This window comes from Mobula hypostoma, chromosome 4, assembly GCF_963921235.1.
Source record: "Mobula hypostoma chromosome 4, sMobHyp1.1, whole genome shotgun sequence".
Taxonomy (NCBI): Eukaryota; Metazoa; Chordata; class Chondrichthyes; order Myliobatiformes; family Myliobatidae; genus Mobula; species Mobula hypostoma.
In genome coordinates this window covers 17,637,436-17,652,284 of record NC_086100.1, presented here as the reverse complement: position 1 = coordinate 17,652,284, position 14,849 = coordinate 17,637,436, and the positions used below count along the sequence as shown (strand labels likewise).

General features: G+C 44.3%; 1 protein-coding gene across 1 annotated transcript in view; it reads right to left on the bottom strand.

Annotated features, from left to right (window-relative positions):
• Positions 1 to 14,849, bottom strand: part of mindy4b (MINDY family member 4B) — a 91,421-nt gene that overhangs the window by 10,169 nt on the left and 66,403 nt on the right. Inside the window, exons 11-13 of the mRNA XM_063044814.1 lie at positions 13,792 to 13,862; positions 12,756 to 12,828; positions 5,693 to 5,869 (exon numbers count right to left, since the gene is read on the bottom strand). Of these exons, the coding sequence (XP_062900884.1) occupies positions 5,693 to 5,869; positions 12,756 to 12,828; positions 13,792 to 13,862 (321 nt within the window). The remainder of the gene's footprint in view (positions 1 to 5,692; positions 5,870 to 12,755; positions 12,829 to 13,791; positions 13,863 to 14,849) is intronic.

Sequence of the window (14,849 nt, the reverse complement as noted above, 5' to 3'; positions counted from 1 at the left end):
TTACTGGTTGTCTCATCAACTGAGAATGTAAAAAGCTGCATCAGATCTCATGCTCAGGTACAGCAGCTTTGACTGGTCTCCTGGTGTAACCAGTTTTAAATAAATCGCCCGTTATTTTGAACACCAGCTCTATGTGAACTTTCAGATTGTTCCTACACCCTGTAAATCCCTTCTGCAAATAAAAAAAAGATCAAAAAGTGCTAAGTAAATTTATTATCAAAGTACATCTCTGTCATCATATACAACCCTGAGATTCACTTTCTTACGGGCATACTCAATAAATCCATATTAGAGTAATAACCATAACAGAACCAATGAAAGACCGCCCCAACTTGGGTGTACAACAGACTGTGCGAATACAAAAAGTAAAAAATACATAAATAAGCAATACATGAGATGAAGAGTCCTTGAGGTGAGTTTATAGGTTGTGGAAGCATTTCAATGATGGGACAAATGAAATTATCCCTTGTAGTTCAAGATCCTAATGGCTGGGGGGGGGGTAATAATTGTTCCTGGGTGTGAGGGTGGTGTGAGTCCTGAGGGTCCTGTACCTTCTTCCTGATAACAGCAGTGAGAAGAGAGCATGAGCTGGGAGGTGGGGGTCTTTGATGATGGATGCTGCTTTCCTGTGACAATGTTTTGTGTTGACGTGCTCAGTGGTGGGTAGGGATTTACCAGTGATGCACCAGGCTGTATCCACTACTGGGCCGTTCCCAGCTTAATTACATCCTTCCTGTAAGCAGAGTGACCAAGAGTGAACACAATATTCCAACTGTGGTCTCATCAACATCTTACCTATTGGGTTGAGGAATTGTTCTGCAGGTCCTTGGATTGGATTGGGCTGTGCCTGGAGCCACTGGCTTATTACTGGTACTAAAGGCAGGAGGGAAAATGTTAGTCGAGGGACGTATAGACACAGGAGCCGGTGGGTGAGGTGAGGGCATGATATTTGCCCTTACCGAGACAGCATTCTTGTCAATGGTTTGGTTAACAGCAATAAACCTAGAGATCTGATGACACTACTGTTGTTTAATGAATCACAGGTGGTGATGTATAGTAGAGGGATAGGGAACCTGGTTGAGTGATGCACCAGAACAACTTCTGGCTCAATGTTGGTAAAACTGAGCAGTTGATTATTGATTTCAGCAAGGGGAAGGAAAGAGAATATAGGCCAAACAACAGGAATTCTCCCTTACTCACTCTTCCTTCAGTTAGAATATAGGCCAGTCTACATTGGTGGATTGACGGTGCAAAAGGTCAGCAGCTTTAAATTCTTGGGAATTAAGATATTTTTTTAAAATTTAGAAATACAGCATGATAATAGCCCTGCTGCCCCATCGAGTCTGCGCCACCCATTTAAGGCCAAGATACTACAAGACATAGGAGCAGAATTAGGCCATTCAGCCCATTGAGTCTGCTCCATCATTCCATCATGGCTGATTTACTATCCCTTTCAATCCCATTCTTCTGCCTTTTCCTTGTACCTTTGGCACCCTGACTATTTAAGAACCTATCAACCTCTGCTTTAAGTATACCCAATGATGGCAGCCTCCACAGCCGTCTCAGGCATTGAATTCCACAGATTTACCATCCTCTGGCTAAAGAAATTCCTCCTCATCTCTGTTCTAAAGGGATGTGTTTCCGTTCTGAGGCCATGCCCTCTGGTCCTAGACTCCCCCACTATGGCAACACTTGCTGGATGCCCCTCAGCACATCCTCGGACTGTGTTGGCATTGATGCATTTCACTGTATTTCTCAAATGTTTTGGTGCACATGTGACAAATAAAGCTTATCTCCATCTTTACTATTCTGGCGTGTGGTGTTTTTGTGATGGAATGCCCTGAAGTTTGTCCCAGAATTTTTGGTGCCCTTGGATTACTGGAATCACTGGCAGAAATCTAGAGATCGTGTACAGTTTCCACTGTGTTGAAGAAAGAGATCAGGTGCGTATTAGATTAGATTAGATTATGAGAACACTCAGTCCTCTTTTATTGTCATTTAGAAATGCATACATGCATTAAGAAATGATACAATGTTTCTCTGGAGTGATATCACAGAAAACAGGACAGACCAAAGACTAACACTGACAGAACCACATAATTATAACATATAGCTACAGCAGTGCAAAGCAATACCATAATTTGATGAAGAACAAACCATGGGCACAGTAAAAAAAAGTCTCAAAGTCCCAAGACAATCGACTCCCGAGTCCCCGATAGCAGGCGGCAGAAGGGAGAAACTCCCTGCCATAAACCTCCAGGCACCATCAACTTGCCGATACCTTGGAAGCAGCCGACCACAGCCGACCCTGAGTCCTTCTGTCTGAAAACTCCGAGCTTCCGACCAGCCTCTCCGATACAGCCTCCCGAGCGCCATCCTCTGCCGAGAGCCTTCGACCTCTCCCCGGCCGCTGAAACACGCAAAGCTGAGGATTTCGGGGCCTTCAGCCCTGGAGATTCCGGTTTCCACCCTCCTGGGGGAGAATATGACATAACATATGCCATGTGCGACATCCCACAGTTTTGCAGCATAAATAATTCATTAATTACATGCAGAAAGTCTGTCACCAGACTTCCACTGATCCACAAAAGGAATGCATTGCCTCATTAACACACAGCTCTTCAGCTCATTAGCTTCAGGCAACTCGTTCAGCAATCAATCCCTGTGCACAATTAACCGAATTTGCTTCGAGTGCCTGGCCTGCTAAACCATATGCAATGGTGCCTCAAAGTGGGCCAATGCCATGAACTGGTTGTTCATTATACTTTGAAGAATGTCCTGATGAGAATCCAAAAAGAATACAAGAGAAACTTGCTTACTCTGATGAAAAGCAAAATCCTGCAGATCTGAAAATCTGAAATAAAACTGAAGATGACTGAAATGCTGAACAGGTTAGGCAGCACCTGTGAAGGGAGAAAGAGGGTTAATATTTCAGGCTGACAATCTCTCATTAGAGCTTATTCATTGAACACTACAGCAGAGAAACAGGCCCTTCAGCCCACCTAGTCTGTGCCAAAACATTATTCTGCCTAGTCCCACTGACCTGCACATAGATTATAGACCTCATATTCCTCCCATATGTGACTTATACAAACCTGTCTTAGATTTTGAAATTGAACCTACATCGAACACTTCCACTGGAAGCTCATTCCACAATCTCAGCGTTCTGGTGGAGTTCCCTGTTCCGTTCAACTTAAACACTTCAACTTCTGCCCTTAACCCATGACATTTATTTTTAGTCTCACCCACCCTCAGTGGAAAGTCTCCTTGCATTTACCTTATCTATACCCCTCATAATTTTGTATACATCTTTCAAATTTCCCCTCATTCTCCTACGCTCCAGGAAATAAAGTCCCCACCTATTCAACTTTTCTCTATAACTCAAGTCCTCAAGTCCTGAAGTCCTGGCAACGTCCTTGTAAATTTTCTCTGCAGTCTTTCAATCTTATTGATATCTTATTTATTCATTGAGTCATAGAGAGTGGAGTACGCGCTTCTGTGCCACGCAACCCCACAACCCGATTAACCCTAACCTAATCACAGGACAATTTACAATGACCAATTAACCTGCCCCATATGTCTTTGGACTGTGGGAGGAAAACAAAGGACCCGGAGAAAACCCTTACGTTCCACTGATTGGACAGACAGCCTCCAGAACAGAGCTAGAATTGAACTCTTGAACTCGGGAACACCCTGAGTGTAATGGTGTAGCACTAACTGCTATGTTATCAAAGCACCTTTCCTGTAGGTACAGGTAGATGATCAGAACTACACACAATACTCCAAATTAGGCCCCACCAATGTCTTATACAATCTCAACATAATATCCCAACTCCTGTACTCAATACTTTTGATTTATGAAGGTCAATGTGTCAAAAACTCCCCTTATGGCCTGTACTGCCACTTTAAAGGAATTATGGACCTGTATTCACAGGTCCCTCTGTTGTACCACACTCCTCAGTGCCCTTCCACTCACCGTGTGAGTCCTACCCTGGTTTGTCCCAGTAAAGTGCAACACTTCACACTTGTCCGCATTACATTCCACCCGCCATTTTTCAGCCCATTTCTCCAGCTGGCCCAGGTCCCACTGAAAACGTTGATAGCCTTCCTCGCTGTCTACTGCACCCCCAAACGTGGGGTCACCCACAGATTTGCTGATCCCGCTCACTACATTCTCATCCAGATCGTTGATGACAAACAACAAAAGACCCAGCACTCATCACTTGTCACAGGCCTCCAGTCAGAGCGGCAACCATCTTCCCTTGCAAAGTCAATGTCTAATCCAATTTACTGCGTCATCCCTAATGCCAAATGACTGCCCCAAACTCCCACGCGGGACCTTGTCAAAGTTGTGCCGAACTTTTAGCCTACTCCAAGATCAGTCTCACTGTTGTGTATTTAATACTTGAGTAATCTTGCTTGATTAACCATTTTTGCTCCTTAAATAATTAATTACGAGATATATGTATAAATGCATGAATTACTTATGTCATCACACTGCAACGTGATACATGTGCGCTTTGCCTAAAGTAAGCGCAGAGTGGGACTTACATTTCGGACTCCCATGTTTTCCTTTGAATTAGTTTAATGTTTTGAAGTTACAAAGCATAACACTAAGCCTTCCTTCCCACATACCCCTCCATTTTTCTTTCATATACTGTATAATGTTTTTAAGCACTTTAGCAGATGGTTTCTAATAATATATAATGTTTTTAGCACGTTGAAATATCTTACTGTATCCACTTTTCTGACTAAAAGCAAATTGTTAGTTTACTGAAAGAAAGGTCGATTTAGTGGCTCTTGGTTGAGGTGGGACTATAAAGTAAAATTTTATTCCTTTTACAGAACTCTGAAAAACCAGATAACAAATCAGATTCAGATTTATCACATGTACTGTTAAATAGAAATAGCCTGAGGCAAATATAGATAGCTAGGGTGCACAGTACTGTATCTGTCAACGTGGAGTGGAGAGCGTGTTTGTAAATTTGGCGGGAGAAAATATTGGGAATGGTGAGGGTGGAGCGCTGGTGGAGGGGTGTGGGGACGGGTGGCGGAGAAGGTGTGCCAAACGTGGGGGGGTGTGTGTGCTTGGTGCGGGTGTAGGCACACACAGCCCGGAGATACCCTGACGAGGTCAATTGATTCCAAACAACTGGTTTATTGATCATTACACAATGTCTCTCTTGTGCTTCCTGCTCCCTCCCCTCTCCCTTCCCCTTTTCCCATCCATGATTCACCTCTTTCTGCCCCCTTCCCACTTTCAATCCACAATAGAGATCCATATCAGAATCAAGTTTATCATCACTCACATATGTCATAATTTCTTTTGCGGAAGCAGTACCGTGCAATATATAAAATTACTACAGTATTGTGCAAAAATCTTAGGCACCCCAGCAGTATATATGTGCCTAAGACTTTTGCACAGTACTGGACATAGAAATGCATTATTTGCGTTAACAACCAGCACAACTCAAGGATGTGCTGGGGCAGCCCGCAGGTGTCGCCACACATTCTGGCTCCAATATCACATGCCCACAACGTTCAGCAGAACAACACAAGCAACAGCAACAAAATAACAAGAATCAAACAAGCCCCTTTCCTCCATACCATCCACCCATCCCCACAGACAGATCTCCAGTCCCAACACGTCATTACAGAATCAGGTTTACAACTGCGAAGAGTAAGAAGCTACCTGTGGGAGCTTTTCATGGTCCAGCTCATGCCTGTTCCAGTAGAGATAACCCACATCGCTTCGAGCGAGGATTCCATGTCGTGGATCTTTCAGCAAGGCACCCTGGTCATCGTATTGAAGATCTCCATTGAAAACGTTCGGACTGGCTCTACCCGTGAGCATCAGGTTTATAAGAGCCTGGAAAGCAAGAGGAATGATTCACAAGGATGTTGCCAGGACTTGTAAGGAGAAGATCATCATCATCATCAGGTGCCGTGCCCATTTTGAGCTTTGACTGCCATGGCCCACACACTCCTGTTTTGGGTCAAGTGGTATTCATTTCCAGTTCTCTGGCTGCTGTCTCCATCATCATTTGTCTTTGTCTTCCTCTTGCTTTCTTCCCTTTAATCTATCCCATTACAACTGTGCACTTAACACCTCTTTCCTAATTACATGTCCAATGAAGTTACATTGCTGCTTGGCCTTAGCACTGCCATGTGTGCTGGATTCTGGATTTCTTGACAGAGAGACCACAGTCAGTCCGTGTTGGCAGGAACATCTCGGACTCCATCACACTGAGCACTGGATCCCCACAAGGCTGTGTGCTTAGTCCATTGCTGTTTACACTGCTAACACATGACTGTGCAGCCAGATTCAAGGAGAACCTGATCATTAAATTTGCAGATGATACCACAGTGGTGGGGCTCATCAGCAAAAATGATGAAACAGTGTACAGGGAGGAGGTCAAACACCTAGAGAGCTGGTGCAGGGATAACAACTTGATGCTTAATGTTACCAAAACCAAGGAGATGATTGTCAATTTCAGACGGTCTCAGCCTGAGCACACACCCCTCAGCATCAGCGGCTCCACAATGGAGGGAGTGGGAAACATCAAGTTCCTTGGGGTGCAGATCTCGGACAATCTCACCTGGTCCAGGAACACCACTGGCATTGTGAAACGGGCCCAGCAGAGATTGCACTTTCTGAGGAAGCTTAAACAAGCATCACTCCCCAATAACATCTTAACTACATTCTACAGAGGCGTGGTTGAGAGTGTGCTGACCTTTTGCATCACAACCTGGTACTCCAGCTGCAGTGCTGTCGACAAAAAAGCCTTGCAGAGGGTGGTTAGGGGAGCAGAGAAGGTCATTGGGGTCTCCTACCTTCTGTCCAAGACCTCTTTCAGAGTCGATGTCTCCAGAAGACACGGTACATCATTGAAGACCCCTCACACCCTCTCCATGAACTGTTTGTTCTGCTGCCATCAGGCAAACGTTACAGGAGCATCAAAACTAAAACCACAAGGTTACTAAACAGCTTCCTCCCACAGGCAGTCAGACTGCTAAATAGCTGCTCTACCTGACTCTGCTTTGGACACTTTTAACTTGCACTGGACACTTATAACTTGATTTTAACTGACATGTGGCTGTTGTGTTTTACTATTTATTGTTATGTTTATTATTTAGTGTTGCGTTTGTTATGTTACGATTGCACTGCTCCTGAGAGACACTGTCTCATTCTGCCCTGGAGAGCTGATGTACGGTTAGAATGACAATAAAGTTTTTTGAATCTTGAATTTGAATCTTGAACATTATAACATTTATAAAGATGTAAATAATATGGAGAAGATGCAGAAGAGATTTACCAAGATGGTGTCTGGGGAGGAACGTTTCTGTTATGATGAGAGGTGAGCAACTTCCATTTCCAGGGTGCGAATACCCCTGAAGATACATCCTGGGCCCAACATTTTGATGCAATTACAAACAAGGCTATACAGTAGTGTGCAAAAGTGTTCAGTAGATATAGATAGATAGGGAGACCAAGACTTCTGCATAGTGCGGTATTTGTCAACGTGGAGCAGAGAGTGAGTTTGTAAATCTGGTGGGAGCAAAGGATGTTGGGAATGGTGAGGGTGGAGTGCTGCGGGAGGGGTGTGGGAAGGGAGGCAGAGGAGTGCGAGATATGAAGGGTGGCAAGGGTGCAGATACACCCAGCCCTGAGACAGCAGGCAAGGTCATTTGATTCTAAACAATTGTTTTATTGATCATTACAGAATGTCTCCCTGGTGCCTCGCGCTTCTCCCCTCTCCCTTCCCCTTTTCCCAACAATGATTCCCCTCTCCCTGCCCCCTTCCCACTCTCAGTCCAGAATAGAGAGCCATATCAGAATCAGGATTACCAGCACTCACATATGTCATGAAACATGGTTTTCTTGCAGCAGTACAGGGCAATATATAAAGTTACTACAGTACTCTGCAGCTTTAGGCAATATATTGCCCAAGACTTTTGCACAATATTGTATTTCATTAGGAGTTTGAGGAAATTTGATATGTCACTAAAGACGTAGATGGCGGGAGGATGAGATAGCAGTGTGCCGTGTGCGCACAGCCCTCCGGTGAAAAATGATATCGTATCCATTAAATAGGGGCCGTGGACAATTCTGATTTGATGGAGACAGACATGAAAGCACAGAGGAACATCTGGAGAAATTTCTGAATCGCCAGTTCGCTGCCGTTGTTATTGCGTGATGGAGAAATCTTCCAGAGGGAAGGCCCCAAAATCCCCGGCTTTGCCTGCTGCTGGCGAGATTGAGGTCGAATCGTTCGGATAGAGATGGTGTTCAGTGCTCGGTGTTGGAGGGCTGATCGGAGGCTTGAAGTTTTCGACGACTCAGAGTCGGACTGTGGTCGGGCATGGCAGGGAGAGTTTTCTTCCTTCTCCTGTCTGCGTGAGACGTGGGACATTTGAGAGACTTTGAACTTTTTACTGTGCTCATGGACTGTTCTTCATCAAGTTATGGTATTGTTGCACTGTTGTAACTATATGTTATAATTATGTGGTTTTGTTAGTTTTTTCAGTCTTGGTTTGTCCTGTGTTTTGTGATATCACACTGGAGGAAATATCGTACAGGTGTCCCCCGCTTTTCGAACGTTTGCTTTACAAAACCTCACTGTTACGAAAGACCTACATTAGTATCCTGTTTTCGCTTTCAGAAGGTGTTTTCACTGTTACAAAAAAAAAGCAGCACATGATAAAAAATTCAGCACGCGAAAAATATCAGCGCGCGATAAAAGGCAGCTCGCGCCCCAAGCAGCTGCTCTCCCCCGGATTCGGAACTGTTTTGCTTTAACACGTGCCTGTGAGCAGCCGTTTGCAAGATGAGTTCTATGGTATTGGAAAAGCCTGAAAGAGCTCGTAAGGGTGTTACACTTAGCGTAAAACTAGACATAATTAAGCATTTCAATCGTGGTGAATGAAGTAAGGACAAAGTGAGTTTGGCTTGTGGAAGCTGACGAAGATGATGTTGAAGAGGTTTTGGCATCCCATGACCAAGAACTGATAGATGAAGAGCTGATGCAATTGGAAGAGGAAAGGATAACAATAGAAACCGAATGCAGTAGCGAAATGAAGGTGAAGCAACTGCATGAGATTTTCGCTGCAATGATAAGTACGATTTTAACTTTGAAAGGGTACGTAGGTTTAGGGGATATTTGCAGCATGGTTTGAGTCCTTACAAAGAACTGTGTGATAGAAAAATGCGCGAGGCTCAGCAGTCAAGCAAGCCTTCCACATCAGCCACAGCAGACGACGACCCTCGACCTTCGGCATCGAGGCGGGCAGTCATAGGAGAAGATGAGCTGCCTGCTCTAATGGAAGCAGACGACGAGATGACACCCCAGTGTCCCACCACCCCAACCCCCAGGCCATGGACAGATACCGATTCACGGAGAATGCAGCGGTAGCCGGGAGGCACACAGCACATCTTTAAGAAAAAAGCCGAAATAAACATACTAATTAATTAGGTGCCGCTCCAGACGTAAATGTCGGCCCCTATCAAAGGCGATGCAATCGGCAATCGGCACTGATCTGGGCCGACAATTACGTGCCAGGCAGCACCTAATTAATTAGCATGTTTATTTTGGCTTTTTTCTTAAAGATGTGCTGGATGCCTCCCGGCTACTGCTGGACCCCTGCATGCTTCATGGTTCGGTATCAGTTGGTGGCCCAGAGGGTGGTGGCCACTGCACCAGCCAACCTGCGACGACTCAGTCTAACACACCATCATCAGTGTGCTCGGCGCTCTCCTGATTCCGGTAAGTGATACTACACTGTACATACATTATTTCTACTTTATATAGGCTGTGTATTTTTATGTGTTGTTTGGTATGATTTGGCAGCTTCATAGCTTAAAGGTTACTGGAGTGCACTTGCGCTGTGTTTTTGCCAGCAGCGCTTGCGTGAGATTTTCGCTACAGAGAACAGTTCAGTAATGATTGTGGAAAAGTATTTCTACTTTATATAGGCTGTGTATTTATCATATCATTCCTGCTTTTACTATGTGTTACTGTTATTTTAGGTTTTATGTGTTATTTGGCATGATTTGGTAGGTTATTTTTGGGTCTGCAAACGCTCACAAAATTTTCCCATATAAATAAATGGTAATTGCTTCTTCGCTTTACAACATTTCGGCTTACAAACCGTTTCATAGGAACGCTCTACCTTCGGATGGCGGGGCAAACCTGTATCATTTCTTAATGCACGCATTACTAAATGACAATAAAAGAGGACTGCGTGTCTTCATAATCTAGACTCTGGCAAGTTTCTACAGATGCACCCTGGAGAGCATGCTGACTGGTTGTTTCACTGTCTTAGTATGGAGGCGCCGACACACAGAACTGCGAAAAGCAGTGAGGAGTGTAGACTCAGCCGGCTCCATCGTAAGCACCAGCCTCCCACCAATTTCACCAGTCTCCTGGTGGCGTCGTGGCATCAGCACTGGACTCTGGAGCGAATGGTCCCAAGTTCGAATCCAGCTGGCTCCCTTGCACGCTTTCCATCCGTGCTGGGTCGAGCGTCGAGCTAGCAACTCAGCCGCGTAAAAAACAAACTGGAGAATGGTACAGAAACGCCATGCAATGAGCAATCACCAAAAAAGATCGATGCAAAAAGTTTGTCACGACAGCGACCCAATGATTCCACCAGGAGTTAAGGGCATTCTTCTTCTTAAAATTATGCCCTCTTGTACTAGCTGTTTCTGCCCTGGGAAAAAATAGTCTCTGGCTGTGCACCCTATCTGTACCACCTATCATCTTATACACCTCCCGTCCTCCCTCGCTCCAAAGAGAAAAGTCCCAGCTCGCTCAACCTGTCCACATTTCCAATTTCATTAGAAAATTTTTTTTTAGAAAAACTACAATACTTGTTTTCTCAATATTTCACTTTTTTTGTATTTTAATTTTTTTGTCTTCCCGGGTATGCTGGGTGTAACTCGACGGTTGCTTGGTTGGTAAGGGGATTAAGAGTTATGAGGAGAAGGCAGGATAATAGGGCAAAAAAAAAAGTCAGCCGTAATTCACCTATCACCTTTTCTACTGAGGTTGGGTGAGACTACGACTAGGAGCCATGGGTTAGGGGTCGTGGGAGTGCAGAACGAGCTGTTAGCGCAAGTGGTGTATGCCAGCTGGATTTCAATGTTTAAGAGAAGTTTGGATAGGTACATGGATGGTAGCGGTATGGAGGGCTATGGTTCCGGTGCAGGTTAATGGGAGTAGGCAGTGTAAATGGTTTGGCGTGGAATAGATGGGCCGAAGGGCCTGATTCTGTGCTGTACTTTTCTCTGACTCTATGACTGAATGATAGTGCAGGTCAATGGGCCGAATGGCCTAATTCTGCTCCTATTTCTTCTGATCTTGTGTTTATGAACTCAAAGGACATTTGAAGGCAGTACAGCCGGCAGAGCTGCTTCCTCACAGCTCCAAGTGCTGTCTGTGTGGAGTCTGCAGGTTGTCCATGTGACCATGGGTATCTTTAAGGGTGTTCAGTCCAACAATAAGCAGGTTGGTAGATTAATGAGCCATTAAAGTCACAGTGGAGATGAGTGTTAGCATCTGAGCGAGGGTTTTAGGGTGCTGATGGGAATGGGGTGTCAAATAAATTAGGCTGGGTGGGATGATTGTAAGAAGGGGTGATGATTAGCATGAATGCAATGGGCCAAAGGGCCTTTTTCCATGTCGTAGCTACATGATCATAATCAATGGGTCCAGCTACTCTGACAGTCCCTGAGCCAGTATGTGGTGGTGGGGCCAAATCTATGTTGAGGCTGCTGCCTGTTCTCAGCACTGGGCTGTACTGAAATACATGAACTCCCATCACAGGCTACGCTGGGTCAAACAGTAGTGGCAACACTGAAGATGCCGCAGAAACTCACGGGGTCAGGCCTCATCTGTGGAGGGAGATAGCCATTCGATGCTTTAGGCCGAGACCCTTTATGTGGACTTGTGGAGGGACATGGACAGTTGATGTTTCAGGCCGAGACCCCTCAACTGGACATTTACCTCCACAGATGCTGACTGAGGTTCTCTTGAGAAAGTTCCTCCTCATGTTCCCCTTAAACTTTCCACCTTTCACCTTTAACTAACGACTTGTAGTGGTCTCACCTAACCTCAGTGGAAAAAGCCTGCTTGCATTTACCCTATCTATACCCTTCATAATTTTGTACACCTCTATCAAATCTCCTCTCACTCTTCTACACTCTACAACCTATTCAGCCTTTCCCTAATGTTCTTGCAGATCTTCTGTGCACTCTTTCAATCTTAGTGATAGCTTTCCTGCAGCTAGATAATCAGAACTGCACACAATACTCCAAATTTCCTTACCAGCGTCTCATACAACTTCAATATAACATCCTAACTCCTGTAATCAATACTTTGATTATGTAGACTAATGTGCCAAAAGTTCCCTTTATGACCCTATCTACCTGTGGCACCACTTTCAAGAGCGAGACGTACTCTTGTGTCTCCTTGGTGAGGTGCAAGCAGACAGCAATTGCAGGACAAAGGAACTGCAGGACCAGGAATTTCTGCTATAGTTTGTTTGTTCTCTGGGGAGTGACTGAGGAAGATTAAACGACGCTCAAAGTTTAGAAGAATGAGAGGTGGCTTCAGTTGGGCACACAGGATTCTGGGAAATGTTGACAGGATGGATACAAGAGGCCTTTTTCTCAGTCTGGACCTTAGGAGTTGACTCTTTTTGAATGAAATAAGGAGATATCAATAGTATATGCATGTTAAAATATTAATACTTACTTGCCGACAAGTGACATTCCCCAGGCTGAGCTGCAGAAGATGAGGGGTTGTATGGTCCATATCCTTATGAAGCCTGTAATGAACAAAATCATCAGAAGCTCATTAAGCCTCCTCCACAGAAGCCAAAGAAATGAATAAGCACCCTCCACTGTACAATGTTCACTACATCAAGCAGACTGCTTAAGACAGCAAACGTTAAAATTAGTCGTGCATTCTTTTTTGTGTCTTTTTTAAGGAAGACATTCATTGCCGAGGAAGTGTTAAAATAAATCAAGATAAAAGCCTATTATAAGTATACATTTCACCTGCTCCATTGCCACCAGTTTGTGGTCATTAATGAAAGAAAAACCTAAAAGCACTTGCAAATGTAATGTCCCATGCCTGAAAACTCTGCAACATGGTACTACAATGTATCTGCAGGTATCTACTTAGCAAACCTAATGGAGCAAATTTCTACTGATATACAGTACCATGCGGAGTATTCTGACCGATTGCCTCACCGTCTGGCATGCAGGAACCAATGCACAGGATGGTAAGGAGCTTCACTTCCAAAGGTGTTCCCTCAAGAAGGCAGCATCCATCATTAAGGGGCCTCACCACCTAGGACATGCTCTCTTCTCATTGCTACGATCAGGTACAAGAGATTGAAGACACAAACTCAAAAGTTTTAGGAATGGCTTCTTCCCCTCTGCTGTCAAACTTCTGAACAGTCTATGAACCCATGAACACTACCTGGCTATTCCTCCTTGCACTCTTTATCTCTTTATTGTAACATACAGTAATTTGTTGTGCTTGCATTGAACAGGAGCCAAACAAAAAACACATTTCCTGACTTTTGTTGTCAGTGAAAATAAACCCGATTCTGATTCAATGTAACATCTTGGGGCACAGGAGTGGTACAAACATTTACTCTTTCAACAAGGACTCAATAATAAACTAGTGTGCTTTTTCCTATTCTTCTGCATTTCTTGATCAAACAATTCAATCCTTGGTGCAGAAATCATGCTTGAATTAGTCCACATTGGCAAATCCTTACTTTTCCAGAGTCCTTGAGAAGAGTAAACTGTACAGGAACAGAATGACTCCATGACTTCTTTCACCTTGAAACTAATTACAAAGAAAGTCAAAAGTGAGTTGACGTTCATACATGAACTTCACAATTTCATAAACGCATTATAATAATGTCCTAACCCTCTCAACTGTGACTCCTCATCTTTTTCCTCCAGTCCTGATGAAGGGTCTCGGCTCAAAACGTTGACTATACTCTTTTCCACAGAAGCTGCCTGGCTTACTGAGCTTCCCCCAACACTTCTTTTTATGTTGCTTGGATTTCCAGCATCTGCAGATTTTCTCTTGTTTATAATAATGTTTGTAGTAAATGTTCTAAAGTTGTTAGTTTTTCATCCTTTCAGCATTTATCTGGGCGGTGGGGTAGAGATGCATCTCTACCAAAGGAGGTGTGAGGTGCTCCTTCCCTCTGCAGGTCACCCTTGGGCGAGGTGCAGCACAGCTGTTCCCAAACTTTACTATGCCATAGCCCAATACCATTAAGCAAGTGGTCCGTGGACTCGAGGTGGACAACTGCCCCTGGTGTAACATCTGATTAGCACCCACCCACCCCCACCACCGATCAGGACCACATGAAATCATGGGAGCAGGTGGTAGATGGTCATAACAGCAGCCGGTGCATATCACAGGTCCTGGTTACACATCCACTGACTTCAGGCAGACAATCTCTGAAGGATATTGATAATGGCTGGGGTCACGCATCTTGCAAAGACACTGCCCAGAAGAAGGCAATGGCAAGCCATTTCCGTAGAAAAATTTCCTGAGAACAATCATGGCCAAAGACAGATTGAAGACCATGATGCCTACTTCACATGACATGGCACACAATGATGACGATGAGCATTTATCATAATTAAGCTTTTAATTAATTTGAATAGTTTCATGTCTTCTTTAAAATAGGAAACAGAGTATACTTTAGGGTCAAATTACCTGCTGTTGTTACAAATATTGCAGCTGGACTTTTACTATTGCCTTAAGGGCTTAGACAGCTTATTAAAACATATTAATAAAAGCATTTCTAAAGCA